The sequence below is a fragment of the Dasypus novemcinctus genome, chromosome X (genome assembly GCF_030445035.2).
Source record: "Dasypus novemcinctus isolate mDasNov1 chromosome X, mDasNov1.1.hap2, whole genome shotgun sequence".
Taxonomy (NCBI): Eukaryota; Metazoa; Chordata; class Mammalia; order Cingulata; family Dasypodidae; genus Dasypus; species Dasypus novemcinctus.
The window spans coordinates 160,602,935-160,620,827 of NC_080704.1; the positions used below are offsets into that span (position 1 = coordinate 160,602,935).

General features: G+C 49.1%; 1 protein-coding gene across 2 annotated transcripts in view; it reads right to left on the bottom strand.

The window, feature by feature from the left end:
* Nucleotides 1-5,673, bottom strand: part of FGF13 (fibroblast growth factor 13) — a 587,176-nt gene extending 581,503 nt beyond the window's left edge. Inside the window, exons 1-2 of one of the 2 annotated variants that reach the window (XM_058292362.2) lie at nt 5,541-5,673; nt 4,638-4,849 (exon numbers count right to left, since the gene is read on the bottom strand). In XM_058292362.2, the coding sequence (XP_058148345.1) occupies nt 4,638-4,686 (49 nt within the window). In that variant the 5' untranslated portion in view covers nt 4,687-4,849; nt 5,541-5,673. The remainder of the gene's footprint in view (nt 1-4,637; nt 4,850-5,540) is intronic. The other variant, XM_058292360.2, reaches the window with a different exon arrangement.
* Nucleotides 5,674-17,893: the final 12,220 nt, after the last annotated feature.

The window sequence follows — 17,893 nt, forward strand, 5'->3', positions numbered from 1 at the left end:
AATATAAGCCATAATGAAGCAGACACTAGAAAGCCTTTTTATTGGATATATTTGAAGAGCTGCAACACATTCTGGTTGTTCTGCGTTGATTGTAATTCCCAGAATGAGGAGTTGATTTGGACATAAAACAGCACAGCTGCAAAGAGACCTGGAACAGTTCCCTCTCCCTGCTGCCTGCCTCACAAATCAGCCCTCCGGAGTTCCACCCCATCCCTAATTCCAATGATCTCCCAGTCCTGATCCCGGTTCTCCAGGCCAACCCCACATCCCCCTGCCCTGAGCAGGGACCTCAACCCCACAGCTCACTCCCTGCTCCTCACACCCAGGCTCCAACCTCACTCACAGCTCCAGCTCTAGGATGCATCCTAACACCTTTTAATGGTCTAAATTACCCAAGAAAGAGAATTAGAGGAAGGAGGCCAAGCTAAGGAAAAGATACTGGGCCCCTAACTCATGGCCTCAACTTGCTCCCCTGCTAGCCTCAACCTTCATCCCTAAAGACATGGCACACAACTAGAAATAGGAATGCAGAGGATTCGGGGTCACTGCATGCATCTCCTGTACCTATCCCCCAAGACCAGGCCAACATGTCCGATTTGCGTGAATGGTGGGCCAAATTTGCATGGTTACAGAGAAGGGCGCTCTCTGGCCACACCTTCTCACTGAGGCTGTGACCACTAGCTTCTGCACAGAAGAGGACACGTGGCTTAAGACAGCCCATCGAAACAGTGGTCTGTGATGAATTTTGCACTGGATGAGAAAGCCAGTCCCTACATGAGTAACAGGTGGATTACGATGGTAAATCTTTAATAAGAGGTCACCAATGTCACCATTCCTTATCGGTAAGATACCTCCAAGCACCTGCTTCCTTTGGCCTAAGCCGTAGAGAAACACTTGACAACCTATTACAGTAAATCCACTCAGACCACAATGATCTTTTGGAATGGCATGCGGAGTTGGAGTCTTGCTACCCTGGCTACTTGACCATGAGACCCCGTTGTCCTTGAGGTAGATGGACAGGCTATCGAGAAAGGCCAGGAAGTGAGCAGAAAACAAGCCATGCCCATAAATGCATGTGGGCACCGCAGTCCATTACAGCAACAGCTCTACAAGTGGCTGACTTCTTGGACTAGGCATGGAATTGCACTCTATCACCCGACAGCCAGCAGTAAACCAGAAGGCACCCAGTCACTGTGTCACTGAGAGAACCCACAGCCTACATGGTCCAGAAATGTGCCTGGATATGGTGGCTCTCGGGCTAAGCACAAGGAAAAGGGTTGTAAGAAAGAAGTCAGACCCAACTCCAAATTCGTAGCAACAAACCACATGGCAGTTCCAAAACAAAGAACTGACTAAATCCAGAAAATCCAGAACTTTTACTCAGTCCCGAAAAGACTTGGCGGTGGGAATACAACTGCAGTAAGCCACACACAGCCTCAACCGAGTGCTTTTTCCAACACAAAGCTGCTGAAAGTCTTAGGTGACAAGGCAGAGAAGAGTGAGTCAAAGCTAAGCAAATAGCTGCTTGAACAAACAAATGTTATGCTTTCCTTTTCCCTGAAATAGACATATATCTCTCCCATTCAGGTTCCCTGTGTGCCAGACCCCAAACTATATATACATCTGCCAATTTTCAAGTTTATGCAAGCACAAATAAATACACAAAAGGCGATCGATCTGCTGCACAAGAGGCCTTTTCAACAGTTTCCAACAGTATGAAGATTCCCCCTCCCCCTCCCAAAGGAATTAGTCTATCTTGCGTGGTTAGATTATTGAAAAGGTTATCCAAAAGATCATTGTCCATCACTGGTCTTAGCCTCAATGAGTTGAACTGTCATTTAAAAAGACAATCAGACAATCGGTGACTGACACGCTCTCAAAGCTGCATTTTATTCAGCAGGACAAATTTTACTGATTACCTACTACCTGTGCTTAAACAGCTCTAGAAACACTGTATTGTAGAGTAATCTTATAGTTATGATGGGGTGGGAGGCTGAATTTAAATGAGTGGTAAACTGTAAAAACAGACTGTGGAATTCATTCAAACTGTTAACTCAATTACCTGACATTATTCAATCATCTGTCAAGCCAGTATTGAAAATTAAATGTGTGTATACTCAAAGTATCCATGAAATGGTCAGGTCTATAAATTATTTTACAAAGCATAATTTATATGCTTTGTATACTGCTAATGAATCTCTCAGAAGCTTTAAGAAAACAAACTAAAAAATGACCTATTACAGGTATTTTGTAAAAATAACAAGCTTCATAAATATGGCCAATACAAATAAACTTTGTCAATTTAAAATAGGTATAGACCTGATATCTTTCATCTCTAACATAAAAGGTAGTCTTTAAATTTTAGTCATGAGACTTTCAACATTCTTGAAAGGAAAATTACTAATGACTAGTAGGCATTCATTCTTTTGAAAAATGCCTTCAATTCAACATCCAACAGAAAGGCTGAAATGGTTATCTGATCTCAGTCACAAAATTCCCAACTCCTCAGGAAAGTAAACTCCCTTCCTAAAAGCTGCCTTATAAAATGACTTTAATTTATTCTAATTACAACCATAATTCCAAATGCTAATTACACAATTCCTACAGGGAGGTTTGCGGTTTTGAATCTGGTAAGTGAGTCAACATAAGAAAATGTTATGACACACGTCTGGTAAAAAAAATGTCATTATTGAATTACCAAAACCTGTTCTCTGTTTCCACACTTGTTTATCCATTCCTGGACAACTGCAAATGGGATTCTTCAAGACAGCAACTCATTTTGGGTTTCAGGGTCCTCCCAAAGGGGCCTGAAGTAAACCGTAGGTAACCACCTGCTGGAAACCTGGAAACAAAGTTCCAGAAACAAACTGGAAACACTCCCAGATTCAGAGGGGGGCCATCACCTGCCTAGGCAGATCTGGTGCTACTCTTCATTGGCATTACCCCTTTGGGCCCTCAAAGAAAAACAAAATCTTTGAAGCACCCTTAAGTCATTTCCCCTTATCATATGAATGCATGTTCAAGAAGCTCCAGGGTTAGGAAAACCCTGGAAATCTGACTTTCCAAAATTACTGTTTCCGTTCATCTCGGCGTCTCAAACAGAAAACAGGTGAGTGGGGCCAAGGGGTGGGGGGTGGGGTGAGCTCTAGCCTTGGGCCAGGCCGCGGGCCGGCCACGCTGATCCTCAGCGACAGAGGTCTACGCGCTCCTCCCCCAAGCTTCCCGAGCCTTTCGAAGCCCCTTGGCCTTCTCCGGGGAAACAGAAAGGGATCCATTTAGAAACCAGGATAAAGACTTTGACAACTTTCCGCGGAGGAGGGCAGGCGCTGCCCTAGAATCTCCCGGGAAAGAAAGCGATGAGGCATGGGGAGACGTGAGAAGGAGGAGATGAAAAAGGGGAAAAGGGAGAGGGGTGGGAAGGGACGGGGCCTGTGGGCTCCACCCGCAAAGCCCCACTTCTGCAGATGCTTGGGGCCCTCAGGGCCCTCCCTGCCCACTCCAGGTTCCGCTCCGTGGCCAGACCGAACACTGGCACCTAAGCCACCTGCGGTTGCTGGTCACCACTGCTCTTCGACGCTCCCTCTCTGTGCCTCTCTCCGCACCTGGGTCTCCCAAGGCTGCTGTCTCCAGTTTACATTCCGAAGCTAAGCCCGGTCCACCGCAGGTCTCAGGTTACGGCTGGCGGGGTGGGGGTGGGGGGCGCCCATTCCTTGTCTGGAGTTCTCCCCAGCCTGAGCCCCGTTCCATTGCGCCTCCCCAACCCGCCGGTGGGAGGCCACAGGCCGAGATGCGCACTCCGGGGGACACGAGGACTGGCGCCCCAGGCCAGGTGGCTGAACCCCCAGCGAACCGAGGGAAGGGACTTTGCCTACCCGCGGCCGCCACTCCAACCGGGCACGGGTGGCAAAGGGACAGCAGCCTTTGTTCTCCCGGGGCTTGGCGAGTCTGCGCTGGCCAGGCGCAGCACGGCGGCGCCGGGGCACGGGGATTACTCACTTTTGCACGCGGTGGGTATCAGGGTGCGCGCTCCTGCCTTCCCGTGAGGGTGGGGGGGGGCGGGGGTAGGGAGTTGGGGGTTCAGGGGTGCGAGTGAGGGGAAGGAGCGTGGGGGAGGGGACGTGCGCCTTGGCCAAGCTCTTTGTTTGCATTGGGGGCGGGGAGAGGGGTTGAAGGTGGGTGCGAACTCGGGTTCCGAGAGCGGGGCAGATTCTGGAGTATGTCACCATGTTGCCATCCGCGCAGCACACAGATGCACACTCGCGCACACGGACACGCATGCACTCGCACAGACAGGCGGCCGGCCGGCCGGTGGCAGGCTGCGCGGCTCCCGGCGCTCCCGGTTGCAGCAGCGTCGGCTGCCCGCAGCGCCACCACCGTGCGTCCAGAGGGGGAGTGGAGGAGGCTGGAGGCACTCGCGGGGTGACAATTCCGCGAGAAAGGAGGGAAAGTGGAGCGAAGCCAGACCCCCCACCCCACCCCCCACCCCCAGCGGCTCCGCGTGCCCCTTTCCTCCCGGGGTCGCTGAGGTCAACGGGCGGCTTAGGCTCCCGGAGGGAGGCAGGGGGCCGCCGGCGGGCGACGCGCCCGCGAGGGACGCGAAGGAAAGGGACGCCGGCGCACACGGCGGGCGGGCTTACCCTTAGAAGCATCTTTCTCCTCTTTGGGCTTGGTCACCTTTCCACTCATAGATCCCAGCTTGCTGGACAGGGTTCGCCCAGGAGACGGAAGTCCTCGCCGAGCGGGCCGGACTTGAGAGAGTGCTGAGGGCGGCAAGTGGCGACCGCGAGCTCCCCACGGTGTGGCTCGGGCGGAATCCGCTTTCCCCCACCGCTGCTGCCGCCGCCGCTGCCTACGAGAGAGTGGGGAGGAAAAGAGAGGGGTGAAGGAGGAGCCGCCGCCGCCGCCGCCGCCGCCGCGAGCCCGAGCGGCCGGCCGCGGGAGGAGCCGCTCGCCTGGCTCCAGAAGTGCAGAGACAAAGCGGTGCGGCGCTCCCTCCGCGCCCCGCGCCCCGCGCCCCGCGCCCCGCCGCTCGGGCCCGCCCGCCGAGAGCCGCGCTCCCCACTCCACGCCTTCCCCGGGGGGCCGCCGAGCCGCGCGAGCGGGACTCCGGGCTCCGCCGTCGGCCTCCACTTGCCCAGCCCGGCCTCCCCGGGCTCGGCGCGGGGAGTTGCCCGGGTGGGCTGCCCGCGCGCCCCGCCGGGCTGCCGGGCCCCCGCTTTCTCGCACTCCGCCTCGGGCCGCCAACTCCGGCGGGATCGAAGCCCCGGGAAGGTGGCGAAAGAGCCCCCCCCCAGGCGAGGATAGTCACTTCCGAAGAACGAGCCTCCCCAAAAGGGAAATGTTTGAACATGTGATGAGCAACGTGTGAGCCTGTTACACCGCAGAGCCGCGCAGCTTCTCGCCTGCGGAGGAGCGGGCGGGGAGCTTCGCCGCCGGCTGCCTGGCCGGCTTTCTCATCAAGTCACCGCGGCCCCAGGGTTTGGCCCCAAGGGGGACCCGAGTGGCTCGCGGGCGGAGGCGCGGGAACCGAGGGCCCTTACCTGCGCTCTTCCTCCCTACACCCACACCCCCTCGGAGCTCGCCCGCTCCCTCGCTCGCGCTCTCGCGGCCAAGAACTCTCCGATCCCGGAGAGCCGCGAATCCAGCCGGCGGCGCATTCTATATAAACGGAAAGGTGTGGGCACGCGGGGGGCGGGCGCCGGGAGGGCGGGGCGCACACAAAGCCGCCTGCCGGCGGTAGTAAGAGCGAAGCTCGGCGGGGGCGCGCCGACGTCAGGCGCCGGGGGGGGACCGGACCCGGGCGAGCCCCGCCGAGGGCTGCGGGGCGGGGCGGCCCAGGAGCTCCCGCGCGGGCTCCCCCTCCCCGCGGCCGCCTTCGCGCGGCCCGCGCTGATCGCCACCTCCGGGACTGGGGACTCCGCCGTTGGCCACGGCCGGCCCCGGGCTGCGGAATCTTGGGCCGAGATTCGGGAGGCTCCTGGTCTCCGGCCAGCTGCCCAAGTTGAGACGGCCGGGCTATCCGGGAGCGGAGAAGGGCGCGTGGCGACCCAGGGGTCCCGAGGGCCGAGAGCGAAACTGACCGCGGTGGCTGCAACCTCCCACCCCCCAAGCCCCTCCTCCTGGGGCTGATCGCTCGGGTCGGCTCCCTGGGCGCCCAGAGTGCCCACACCCACCCAGGACGGCCTACCCTTGGCAATGAGACGGGCGGGTATGGAGAGGATTAAGTGGGGTCGACAGGTCGCCTGGGGCACTCTCGTACCAGGACGGTCCCTGAAGATTCGAAGTAGAAGGAAAAACTGCTCAGAAAGTCTTCCAGAGGGAGTGACTGGGGAAAGAAAAACCTTAAGAAAGGAAAGGGGGAGACGGGGACCCCGCGGGGGTCCCGGGAGTCCCATTTCGCGGTGGCCCTATCTGGACGCGTGGATCCCCGGAAGCTCGACGGTCTGTTGGGGGACTGGGGTACCCGCCTGCAGGACTTAGTCCTCGGAGCCGTCCATTCATCAGCGGCTCCCAAACAGAACATTGGTCTCCCCTCCTCCACCCAACCCCACCCGCTCCTTAATTTGGTTTCGTTAATGATATTAAACCAGGCGAAGAAATCATATAGATGGATTAGTCCTACTGACTCCCAGGCGGTAACTCAATTACAAGAGCCTGCTGTGGCTTTCTAGACCCGGAGAGTGGGCAGCCCCCGCCGCCAGTCCGGGTCTAAAGGTCGGCAACCCTCTAAACTCAATTTGCAGCCTCTGTCCTGGGTCTGGGATATTGAAAATAATATCTAATAATCTGCAGGAGGATGGCACAATGTGATTATCCATCCCAAAGTTAGACCACTAATTTATATGGGTATTCTGGGAAGGAAGGACTTTCTCTTCAAATGACCCAGGTCAAAAGGGGTGGAGCCCTGGGTGAAGGCTTGGTTGGACTGAAATGGAGGGGCCAGGGGATGGGGGCTGAAAAGTTCTTTGATAGTTTACAGCCAATAATAGTTACCATGGGTTTAGTGCCTATCCTGAGCCAAGGAGCCCACTACATGCTTTTACATGGTTACCTTAACTTCCTCTCCACCCCAGCCCTGGGAAGTGTTGGAACTGATATTTTCATTCTAAGGAGGAAATTGAGGCTCAGAGAGGTTAAGTAACTTGCCCAGAGGACACACAGTGAAGCCAAGAAGAGAAACCTGGGAAGCCAGAATAAATAAGCTGATGGGCTGTCTCTAAAAACCGTGCTCTTTCTTCTAGAAACACTCCTTTGGACCTCTTGGGGGGGGGGGGCACATATTTTCACTGGACCTATCTGCCAATCCTAAACTCCTAAGGCTTTTCAAACTCCCCTAATTCAGCACATTCACACACACACACACACACCTCTGTTTTGAACATCTACCATTTGCTCTGCCCACATACCCCAATAAGCCACAATATCTTCTTTGGGGAAAAGGGTCAGTCACTCTCTTATGCCGATCTCAGGTGTCTCAGCTTTGCTGCCACATGAGGATTTCCAGGGCGGGTTCTCTGCACGGATGGCGCCCCAAGCCCTATCACCAAAGGCACCTTCAGCAAGGGCTACTTCCAGTTAGAAGCCAAATGTCACTGTGTTCCTTGAAGGATACTCATAGTTAACGTATGGCTTCACCTAAGTTCATACGGTTGAAGGGAGTTGAGGCAATGTCTGCTTGAGAGTGTTAGTGGAGCCTGTCCGTCCATTAAGGCAAACAGGTGAAAGAATGTGCGTTTCTTCGCTGTAAACAGCCTTGCGAAAGAGATCAACAGAAGATAAAGGAAGTAGCTCCTTCGAGAACGAGACAGTTATGTGTGTCCATGTGCTGGCAAATTAATGACGTCATAAAGGCATTCATGCCAGAGACCCAGGATTGTCAATACTGAAGTGCCAGGACACGTAACATCATCTAAATAAAGCTTCTGAAGACCCTGCTTAAGGAAGGCTCAGGCAGCTTCTTTGGCACAAGGAAAGAATGCTGTTAGGTCTATCTCAGAAATCAGCGTGCCCTGGGGTCCTGTTCCCCAAGCTACTTGGTAATGTGGGAGGTTCTGCTGGAAGAGGACCTGGCATCTGTGTGAGGACAGGCAGGGGCTGGTTTTTCCCCACCACCGCCAAGAGTAGAGACAGTCTGGAAGCATCTCAAAGAAGCCCTGGCCCACTGAGTTGGAAATGCCCTCACTTTTCAGCCTAGCAATTTGCACTGTCTGGTCACTTCACTTCTCTCAGCCTTGTCACTATGGTAGAATGTGTCGCAATCTCTCAGTTTCTCTCCTCTGTGGGATAATTCCATACACTCCAAAAAGCATGGGGCACGGGGGTTATCCTGTGTAACCAAGTCACTTAGTCCTGGAATTAAAACAGTATTCTAACAAGCAATGTTGTTGCCTGGCCATACCTCTCCAGAGCATCGGGCTGTGTTCCAGAATAAGGGCAGGCTCGGGACTCCGGTAAAGGGGAGGCCCTAAAAGTCTCACCCTCTTGGCCCCATCATCTCCTGGGTGTCTGTTTCAGGCAGGTCCTCAAATGCCTCAAGACACCCGACTCTGGAGTCCAGGTTTGCACATCCCCCAGCTGCTGGGAGAGTTTTTTCTGGGCAGATGCCACGTAGTTCATTGTTGGTGCTGCAGTGTGAGGTTGGGATGAGTGGGGGCCCAGAAGACAGACACATTTAGGGCTCTGCATGGCAGTTTTGGACTGGCTGAGTATAGAGACATTGTCATCGGGCATGACTACACTCGGTGTTTTAGGGACAAGACTGCTTCTCATCGGACTAAACATGGGTGTGTTTTTTTCTTTCTTTCTTTTGTTTTTTTTTTCATTTTGAGAAATACTTCACAGCAGAAAGCTAATTCAAAAGCACGCAGCCCTGGCAAAAGTGACACTTCTGGCAGGGGGACTTGGAGTAAAGAAAGGCCCACAGGACCAAGACCTCGGAGCTGGAAGTCACTCTAGTTTTAAAGTTCACGCCTCAGTATTTGAACTTGGAGATCCCGATGTGAGAGCTTTGAAAGGCATTCATTTCTGATTCCATTGCTTCAGTGTTTAGCTACATCACAATTCAAGGATGCTTTCCCTCAGACTCTCAGGTGCATCTGTGGCTTTCTATGACATGAGTCGTGGAAGATGATCTGCAAAGGTGGTCTCTGTGGCAGTTTTAAACCATGGCCAAGTTCTTTGATACTCTTCCTATTGAGGGTTGGGTACTGTGTCCTGCTCCTTAATTCTGGGAGGGCTTACAACTGCTTCACCCTGTAGAATATGGTGGAAGTGATGTTCGATGACCTACAGATTAGGTTGGAAAAGGCCATGCAGCTTCTTGCCTGGTCCTCTTCGGACACCATGTAAGAAGTCAGCCTAATGTGAGAAGGCCATGTTGGAGAGATAGTATCGAGGTACTCCAGTTCATAGTGCTAGCTGGGCTCCCAGAGGACAGCCAGCATTGACAGCCGGCCACGTGGGGGAGCCATCTTGGATAGCTAGCCTAGTTGAACCACTGGATGACTGCAGTGCCAGCTGACACCTGACTGCCACCTGAGGAGAGACCCCCCCCCCACGAGAATTTCTCAGTGGCACCCTTCTCAAATTCCTGACCCCTAAACTCGTGAGAGAAATTAAATGGTTGTTTTTAGCTGCTAAGGTTTAGGGTAATAAGCTATGCAGCCATAGTAACTGGGAAAATCACCAACAATCTCTCTCATGCCTATATGCATTTGCCACTCCACCCCTAAATGCCCATTTCCCTTGATTTAGGGTGGCCCTGTGACTTGCTTTTACTAATTAGAATACAATGAAAAGTTTAGCTGGGCTTGATTCCTAGTTCATGGGGAAAGAACCTCTGAATCTTTGGTATTTCCAGGGATAGGAGCCTCTTGGCTATTCCTGGTGAGCCTGGAACTACACCTAGTAGTTCATATACTATCTAGACCAGTGGGAGGGACCAGCCGCACCTGCAGCCTTAGGGTGGGGGCTGGCCACACTAGAAAAACCAACCAGGAGATTAGAGGGTTGGGACTTTGGGCCCTTTCCTATCAGCCCACTTCCCAAGCCTCTAGGAGGGGAGGAGGCTGCAGACTGCGTTCAACCACATGGACAGTTAGTCTATCACTCGCAACTATTTAATGAGACCCCATATTACCTCAGTAGATTTGAAAGCCCAGATGAGCTTCCAAGATTAAGAAGATACATCGTTGAGGGTGGAGAAGGGGGGTAGTAACCCGTTCTGACTCCAGAAGGACAAGGAAGCTTGCGTTTGAGACCCTCCCTCACAGCCCTCACCCTATGCATCTCTTCTTTTGGCTTCTTCTTATTTGTATCCTTTTATTAGAATAAAACTATACTCCTAAGTATAGTGCTTCTGTGATTCATTCTAGTGAATTATTGAACTCAAGGGCGATGGTGCCCACCCCCCAAGTTTGTAGCCAGTTGGTCAAGAGTGCAGGTGACCTAGGCCCACCAACTTGCAACTGGTGCCTGAAGGACAATCTTGTAGAGGATGGCCCGGAATCTGTAAAGCCTGGCTAACTCTAGGTATTTTAAAGTCAGAATGGAATTGAACTGAGTTACTGCAGTCTTTGCAGTTTGTGCCAGAAGCTGTTGGAAGTTGTAGAAGGTTTTGATGAACTTGCCACCAACATAATGTGGCAAAAGTGTTAGGGGGCCAGTTCGGAGTCTAGACTTCAGGGGCCTCGCAGCTCGATTTTCTCTCTGGGGGAAGGCAGCCACCATGTAAGAAGGAGGAGTCCGAATACCCTAAGGCCACCATGCTGTGAGGAAGCCCAAGCTGGCTATAAAAGAAGCCAGGGGGAAGAGACCAAGGACCGCAGCCAACGGCAAGAACCATAGCTCCATACAGATGACTTCAGTCAAGCCATCCTGTCCAGCTGCCAGCCATTCAAGCTGTGATGCTCCAGACTTCAAGGAGCAGAGAAGAACCACCTCTGCTGTGCCCTGAAGGAACTCCTGACCCACAGAATTATGAGCAAAAAAAAGAGGGGGGTATTTTAAGCTGCTAAACTTGGCAGTACTTTGTTGCCTCACAATAAATTGCTTCAATGAGAGTCCTAGAATCATTTTTGAACCAAGTCCTCATTGCCTGTCTGCTACAAACCAGAGTGGTTTTTATGGAGTGGGAGAAAGGAAAGAGAGAAGTCAATGATTTACCTGCAAGTAGCTTAATGCAAAGACCTTTCTGGTCTATACCAAGCATACATATATATGAGGTGCTGCCTCTCTTGAAATGGAACCTTTGGACCATTGTAGGGTGATGTTGGAATGCCTGTAAGGAACCAAGATCTTTAACTGTTTTGTCAATTTCTTCTCCAGTGAAGGAGGAGAAAGGGAGCTAGAGCTTGTTCAAGGATTCAGTCTCGCCCCCAAACAGCAAACCTTGCTGAGCAGTCTCAGCCTCATACCCAGAATCCCTATCGTTCCACAGTATTCAGACCCCCTGTGACAAAGAGGAGCAGAGAATCAAAGCTGGCCCTTTTCTCACAGCATGCGCCTGATTTTCTCTACATTAGAAACAGAGGACTTAGCCATTGTCAGGCCCAGTCAATAACATATAAAAGACTTTGACCTAGGTCACTTTCCAGAAGCTTTGCAAATCCTGCTCTTTCCTCCATTCTAGTGGCCCTACTGGCAATGGCAACAGAAAATACTTTCAGGCAGGCAAATTTTGTGTCTCAAAACCATCCTGTGCAATTCATATCCTTCTCATCATGATACAATTTCTTTCACTTGCTAGGCTCCCTGCTCTGCACTCAGTATTTATGTCAGATTATGCCATTTTCTACTCAAAATGGCACTCTGAGTTTTAGCACCATTATTCTCTCCATTTTACAGGCAAGGAAACAAGTTCAGAGAGTGAAGCAACTTATCTAAGGTCATACAGCTATTAAGGGGAACCTCCAAGACTAAGACCCAGATAGACCTTTCTGCCCAAAGCCCCCAATCTTTACTTAACATTCTGTAAATATTATGGATTAATTAGGACTTCTCAAACATTCCCCAAGAAAAAGCCAAGCATTAGCACAACAGCAGAGATCTCAAGGTTTACTGGGCTTTGATGTGTGTTCTGTCAATACCTGACCCCTATGTGGTAGCCATGTAGAGATGCCCTGCCCAGGGCAGCCCACTCCAGTGACGGAGTAAGGCCTGGCCATTTTGGATTCACACAGGCACTCGGTCAGACAATACTACCTCCAGAGCCCCCAGTCAGGTTGCATGAGGCTTTGTTGGGCCTGCTACTCAGTTCAATTTCTCCCTCTGCCATAGTTTTTTGCCTCACCTTCTCTTCCTTTCACACTCGTTGGCCCTCATAAACATCTATCCCAAACTCCATTTGTTTTCAGAGAACCCAATCTGTGATACCTTCTCTCTCCATTTATCTCCAACTCTATCTTCCTGCCTGTGCGTTTGGTAAGGAGAGGTTCTGGAATATTCTTCCTTTTCCTCTAGTGGTTTAAATAACCATCACTCTGTGGCCAATTCTGTTTGCCTCCAACTTCCCTGTCTTTTTGGGTAGTTACTTTGGCCTTCTTTGGAGATCCAGGATTTGAGTCCTAGGTTTATATCTTCCCACAGAGCCCTGATACCTAGTATTTCTGTATCCAACTGTTGCACTTTAGAGAAAGAGGAGGGACTTGTGGATGGTCAAGAAATAACGAACTGGGTTTCTAATAATGATATACTTTTATTGGCACTTGTCTTCAGTTGAAACTGTGTTTGTAGCCCAGTTGGTGTGATTTTACCTGCACAGAATGGATATGTATCTGGCACACTGTTGAGGTGACTGTACACATCTGTGATAGATTGGGGCTCCCCAAAAAAGTCATGTCCTTAGAGCTAATCTATTCCTGTGGGTGTGAACCTATTGTAGGTGGGACCTTCTTTTGACTAGATCACCTCAGTAGGGTGTGACCCAGGGTGGCTCTTAATCCTCTTACTGGAGTCCTTAATAAACAGGATGAATACAGAGAGAGACACCAGAGAGAAATCCCTAGAAGCTGAGAGAGAAGGCCCCAGAAACTAGAAGCTGAAATCAGTGGAACATAAACACAGAGAAAAAGCCACAGAAGGAGAAAGAGAAAGCTACAAAAACGAGCTGAAATCACTGGAATCTGGGAGAGAAGAAGCCAGAAGCTGAAACAACAAAACCCAGAAGAGAAGGGAAAGACTGGCAGATGCCTCCATGTACCGATCTTCATGGAGAAAGCATCACATGATGATGCCCTGATTTGGACACTTACACGGCCTCAGAACTGTAAGCTTGCAACCTAATAAATCTCCATTGTAAAAGCCAGCCCATATCTAGAATATCGCTTTTGGCAGCTTTTAGCAAACTGAAACATCATCACACTGTTGACCTAACTGTACTTGCCATGCTGTGCCAATTGGGGCCCTCTCTGAGGGACTCCCCTCTTCGTGTATTCTTGTTTGCCCACTTCTGGGATTCTTCATTCCTTCCCATTCCATTTCTTCCAGTGCAGCCTCCAATGCAACTTGCTAGCTCTCTTTTCAAGTTCTCACCCTCTCTCCCACTACAAGGTTTTAGGATGACCGTTCCCAACTCCTGTATGTCATGGGTCTTCCATTCTATGACACCAAGCCTCCCTCCTCCCAACAGCACCCAGCCTACAAGGTCAGGATTTACTGCTGCCTGCTTCTGGGGAGAGAGACTCAGATCGATGAAAGGAGATTTGCCTTGCTGCTATGGGGCTAGCAAAGGAGGAGCCCCTTTGAAGCTCCCCGCTTGCTATGGAAGGAAATAACCAGCAACAGCATTTTGTTTTGCTGAAACCATGCACTGGAAGCACTGTCAAAGTAGCAAGACCAATGACCAGGAAAAGGGGAGGCAATTAGTATACAGTGATTTATGAACACTGTCATTTCAACCTTGTAACCCTCCTAAAAGGTAGATATTGTCATCACCAACTTAAAATTAGTGAAAAGTGCTATTCAATGCCCATGTTCCCATAGCTAGTGAATAGCAGTAACAGGATTTGAACCCAGGTCTTCCTGCTCTCAAAACCCATGTTCTTTGCTCTACCAGATGCTGAAATAGTCAGGATGGTTCAGGTACCAGTCTTGGCACTAGTTGGCATGGGCCAGAGGATTCTGGAGGAATCCACCAATAGTGAGTGATGCTCTGGCTGTGGAGAGAGTAGAGAGGACATTTTTGTGAACCAATCTCAATGCATGTCAATCAAGAGAGTTATGACATTGACACTAAGAGCGGAAGAGTCCTCTCTAGAAGCCTCCTATGACAGTTTGAAGTTTTGTGAATCCCAGAAAAGATCCTGTTCTTTAAATTAATACATTCCTGTGAGTGTGGAACCCATTGATGGCATTTGATTCAGTTAAGAGACTCTTTGATTAGATCATCTTTTGATTTGATTGTTTTGGGTCCTTTGATTGAACTATGTCAATGAGGCATGACCCAGGTTGGGTCTCTGCCCTTTTGCTAGGATCTTACATAAACTGAGAACTGGAAGCAGAAACACACAGAGAAAGAGAGCTGCATTTTTACTCTGCCATGTGAGAGTGGTCTCCAGGATCTCCTATAGCCAGAGAAACTCTGAGAAGCTGGAATCAGTGGAAAAGCTGAAACAATGAAAACCCCCAAGAGACTAGGCTCATGGAGCAGCTTGAAGCTGAAAGAGAAGGTGAGCCTGAAGGAGAAATAGAGGGAGAGTGGCAGACCCGCCATTTTGCTTTGCCACGTGGCAGGAGTCCAGGATCCAGCAGTTGACCTTTGGTAAGACAGCATTTCTGATGATGCCTTAATTTGGACATTTTCACAGCCGTGAAACTATAAGTTTTTACCCCCAATACATTTCCCATTATAAAAGCCAACCCATTTCTGGCATTGTGCATTGGCAGCCTTAGCAAGCTAAAACACCTCCTTAACCATATTCTCAATCCCACAATCCTATTCTTTGGCCTTCTTGTTGGGGTACTGCACTGGATTGTCTGTTATCAGCTCTGCTAACACCATAACTCCTGACTGAGGCTGGAAACTAGACTTCCAGAAGCCCCTTCCCTGTAGGGTCCTGGGTCATACTTTTCCACTGAGCGAAATTCAGTCAGAACTTAGAAAGCAGGAGTGAAGAAGTCATTGTTCTCAGGAGGCCATGGCAGTCAACAGTGTGGTTTCACAGAAATCTCGTGACCTTCTACTTCCTGGGCACCTTTTGCTGCTAGACATGGTGACGTCACAGAATTCTTGTGACTTCTGGCTTCCCCAGTTCCTCCAATGGTTCAAGTTGAAGTCATGAGTGGCATTTGTCAATCTTCCAGACCTTCACTCTCCTAGCTCCTCCCACTTTGTATGAACCTGATTTTTTTATATTAAAACCCCTTTTCCTATAATATTTTAGTGATCCTATGTTCCTGACTGTACCCCAACTGTACAGGTACCCCCGTGAACTTCACCACCAGCATTGTGTTATTACAAAGTGACTCCCTGGGATGTAATGAAACTAAGGTCTGGTCCTATAAAGACCTTTTTTTTTTCCTTCTGTGGAAGCCACAGATGATTCTGGGAAGATTGTGACCTAAACATGATTTGTTTCCCATTCCTGACTCCAGACTACCTGCCCCTCCTCAGCCAAGTAGCTGTTGAGACCTGTAAGGAATAGCTGTACATGAGAGAGCTCCTGGACTCTGTGGGCATCTCAGCAGAAAGCACTGTTGCTGGGCTTCCTTGAGTGCTACTGCGGGGAGTCTGGCTCTGGCTTTGAGGGGAACCTGGAGGGAGCTCTAGAAGGAGCCAGCACAAAGACACCAAGGAGAATCCTGGTGAGGAGATGGTAAATCGACATCGGACCTGTGTTCCTGTTCTCCTAGGCCTCCAAGAGGTAAAAAATGAGATGAACTCAAGGAGAGGACTGGGTCAGTGTAGAGAGAGTCTGTGTAAGGAGAACCTGGACGAGGGCAGCTTCCTCCAGGTATAGTTTTCCCTCCCCTTGAAGGGCCTACTATCACGTGGGGCACTTTCTGAGACCCCACACACCCTGAGTTCAACCTAATGGGCTGACGACAAAATACTTTATTACCACCTTTTTGGGTGCAGCAAGCAGCAACCACAGTGAGGTTGATTAAGCAATGAATGCCTAAAAAAATAAACTGACAGGAAGAAAGACAAAGGACAATTTGAACAAGAACAACAGAACAACAATGGCAAAACCGGAGCATATAAGGAGATCCAAGAGTAGCCTAAAAATAGACTTTCTGGAACTAGAAAATATGATTTCCCAAGTAAACAGCTCAGGAGATGAAGCAAAGGAGAGGATAATTGGTGCTGAGACCCCAAATAGTGGTCTGGAAGATAAAGTGGAAGAAGAATCACAAAGTACAACATCAAAAATATAAAGAAGAGGAAATCATGAGGGAAAATGTAAGAGACTTGGAGGATACATGCTGAAGAATAATAAATGTTCTAGAAGGAGAAGAAGGATGAGATCGAGGAGAGGCAGTAATTTTTAAAAAGATAATAAAAGATAGCTTTTATGGGCATAAGAGCCATAAAATATAAACAACATAATTCAGAAGATGCAAAAACTACTTGGAAATTCAGAAATATACTCCTCGAACACCACTGGGTCAAAAATGAAATTACAAACTATCTAGAAAGCAATTAAAAAGAACACTTTATTCTAAAACCTATGTGGCACAGTGAAAGCTATACTCGGGAAAAAATGTATATCCTTAAATGTCTTCAGTATTAGAGAACAAAGATGAAAAATAAAGGAACTTACTATTCATGTTAAGATACTTGGAAAAGAACCAAGAATTAAGCTCAAAGGAACTGAGAAAAGGCTTTCATAATGATAAAAGCTGGAATAAATAAAATAGAAAGCTAAAAATAGTGCTTTGAGAGGACCAATAAAAAAAAATAACCCTCTTGCAAGCGTGATTAAGGAAAAGGAAAGAACAAATATTGACAAGATTGAAATTGATATAGGAGACATAACCACAGATAAAAGATTTAAATAATTACAAAAGGATACTTGATTAAATTCTATGGCAACGCTTTTGAAAATCTAGAGAAAAAGGATGATTTTCCAAAAACTAAAATTGACACAAGTAGAAATTTTGAATAGACTTATTATTAAATAAGAGATTGACAAAGTAAATAAATGCCTGCCACTGAAAAAGGTATCAGAAAGGTTCATCTGTTTTAATTAAACTTTTAAATCAGACACTTTCAATATAATTTTAATTATTCTAGGTCATAGAAAAAAAAGGGAACATCCCCTAATTCTCTTTTATGAAGCCAACTGTACTGGGTTAGAACTGTACGTACCCCAGAAAAACAATGTTCTTAAATCCCATCCATTTCTGTGGGTGTGACCCCTTTGTAAGTAGGATCTTAGGACCTTTTGATGAGGCTACTTCAATGAGGTGTGACTCACCTCATTCAGAATGGGTCTTAATCCTCTTACTGGAGTCCTTTATAAATGGAATTAATACAGAGAGAGAAAGCCAAAGAAGCAAGAAGCTGAAAGCAAGAAATCCCAGAAGAGAAGAGAGGCCAGCAGAGGCCACCATGTGCCTTGTCAAGTGGCAGAGGAGCCAAGTATGGCTGGCAGTGCTGGTCTTTGGGAAGAAAGCATCGCCATGATGATGCCTCAATTTGGACATTTTCTCAGCCTCAAACCTAAGTTAATAAATTCCCATTGTTCAAGCCAAGCCATTTCATGGTCTTTCCTGGAGCAGCCTAGGAAACTAAAACACAAACCTAAATTTAATATCCAAACCTACAAAAATAAACTATAAACATTCTCATATTTTAAATAGAGATGCTGAAATTCTGAATAAAGCAATAGTAAATGGAATCCAGCAATCTTCCAATAAAGTAAAATTATGACCAAATAGGGTTTGGTGGATT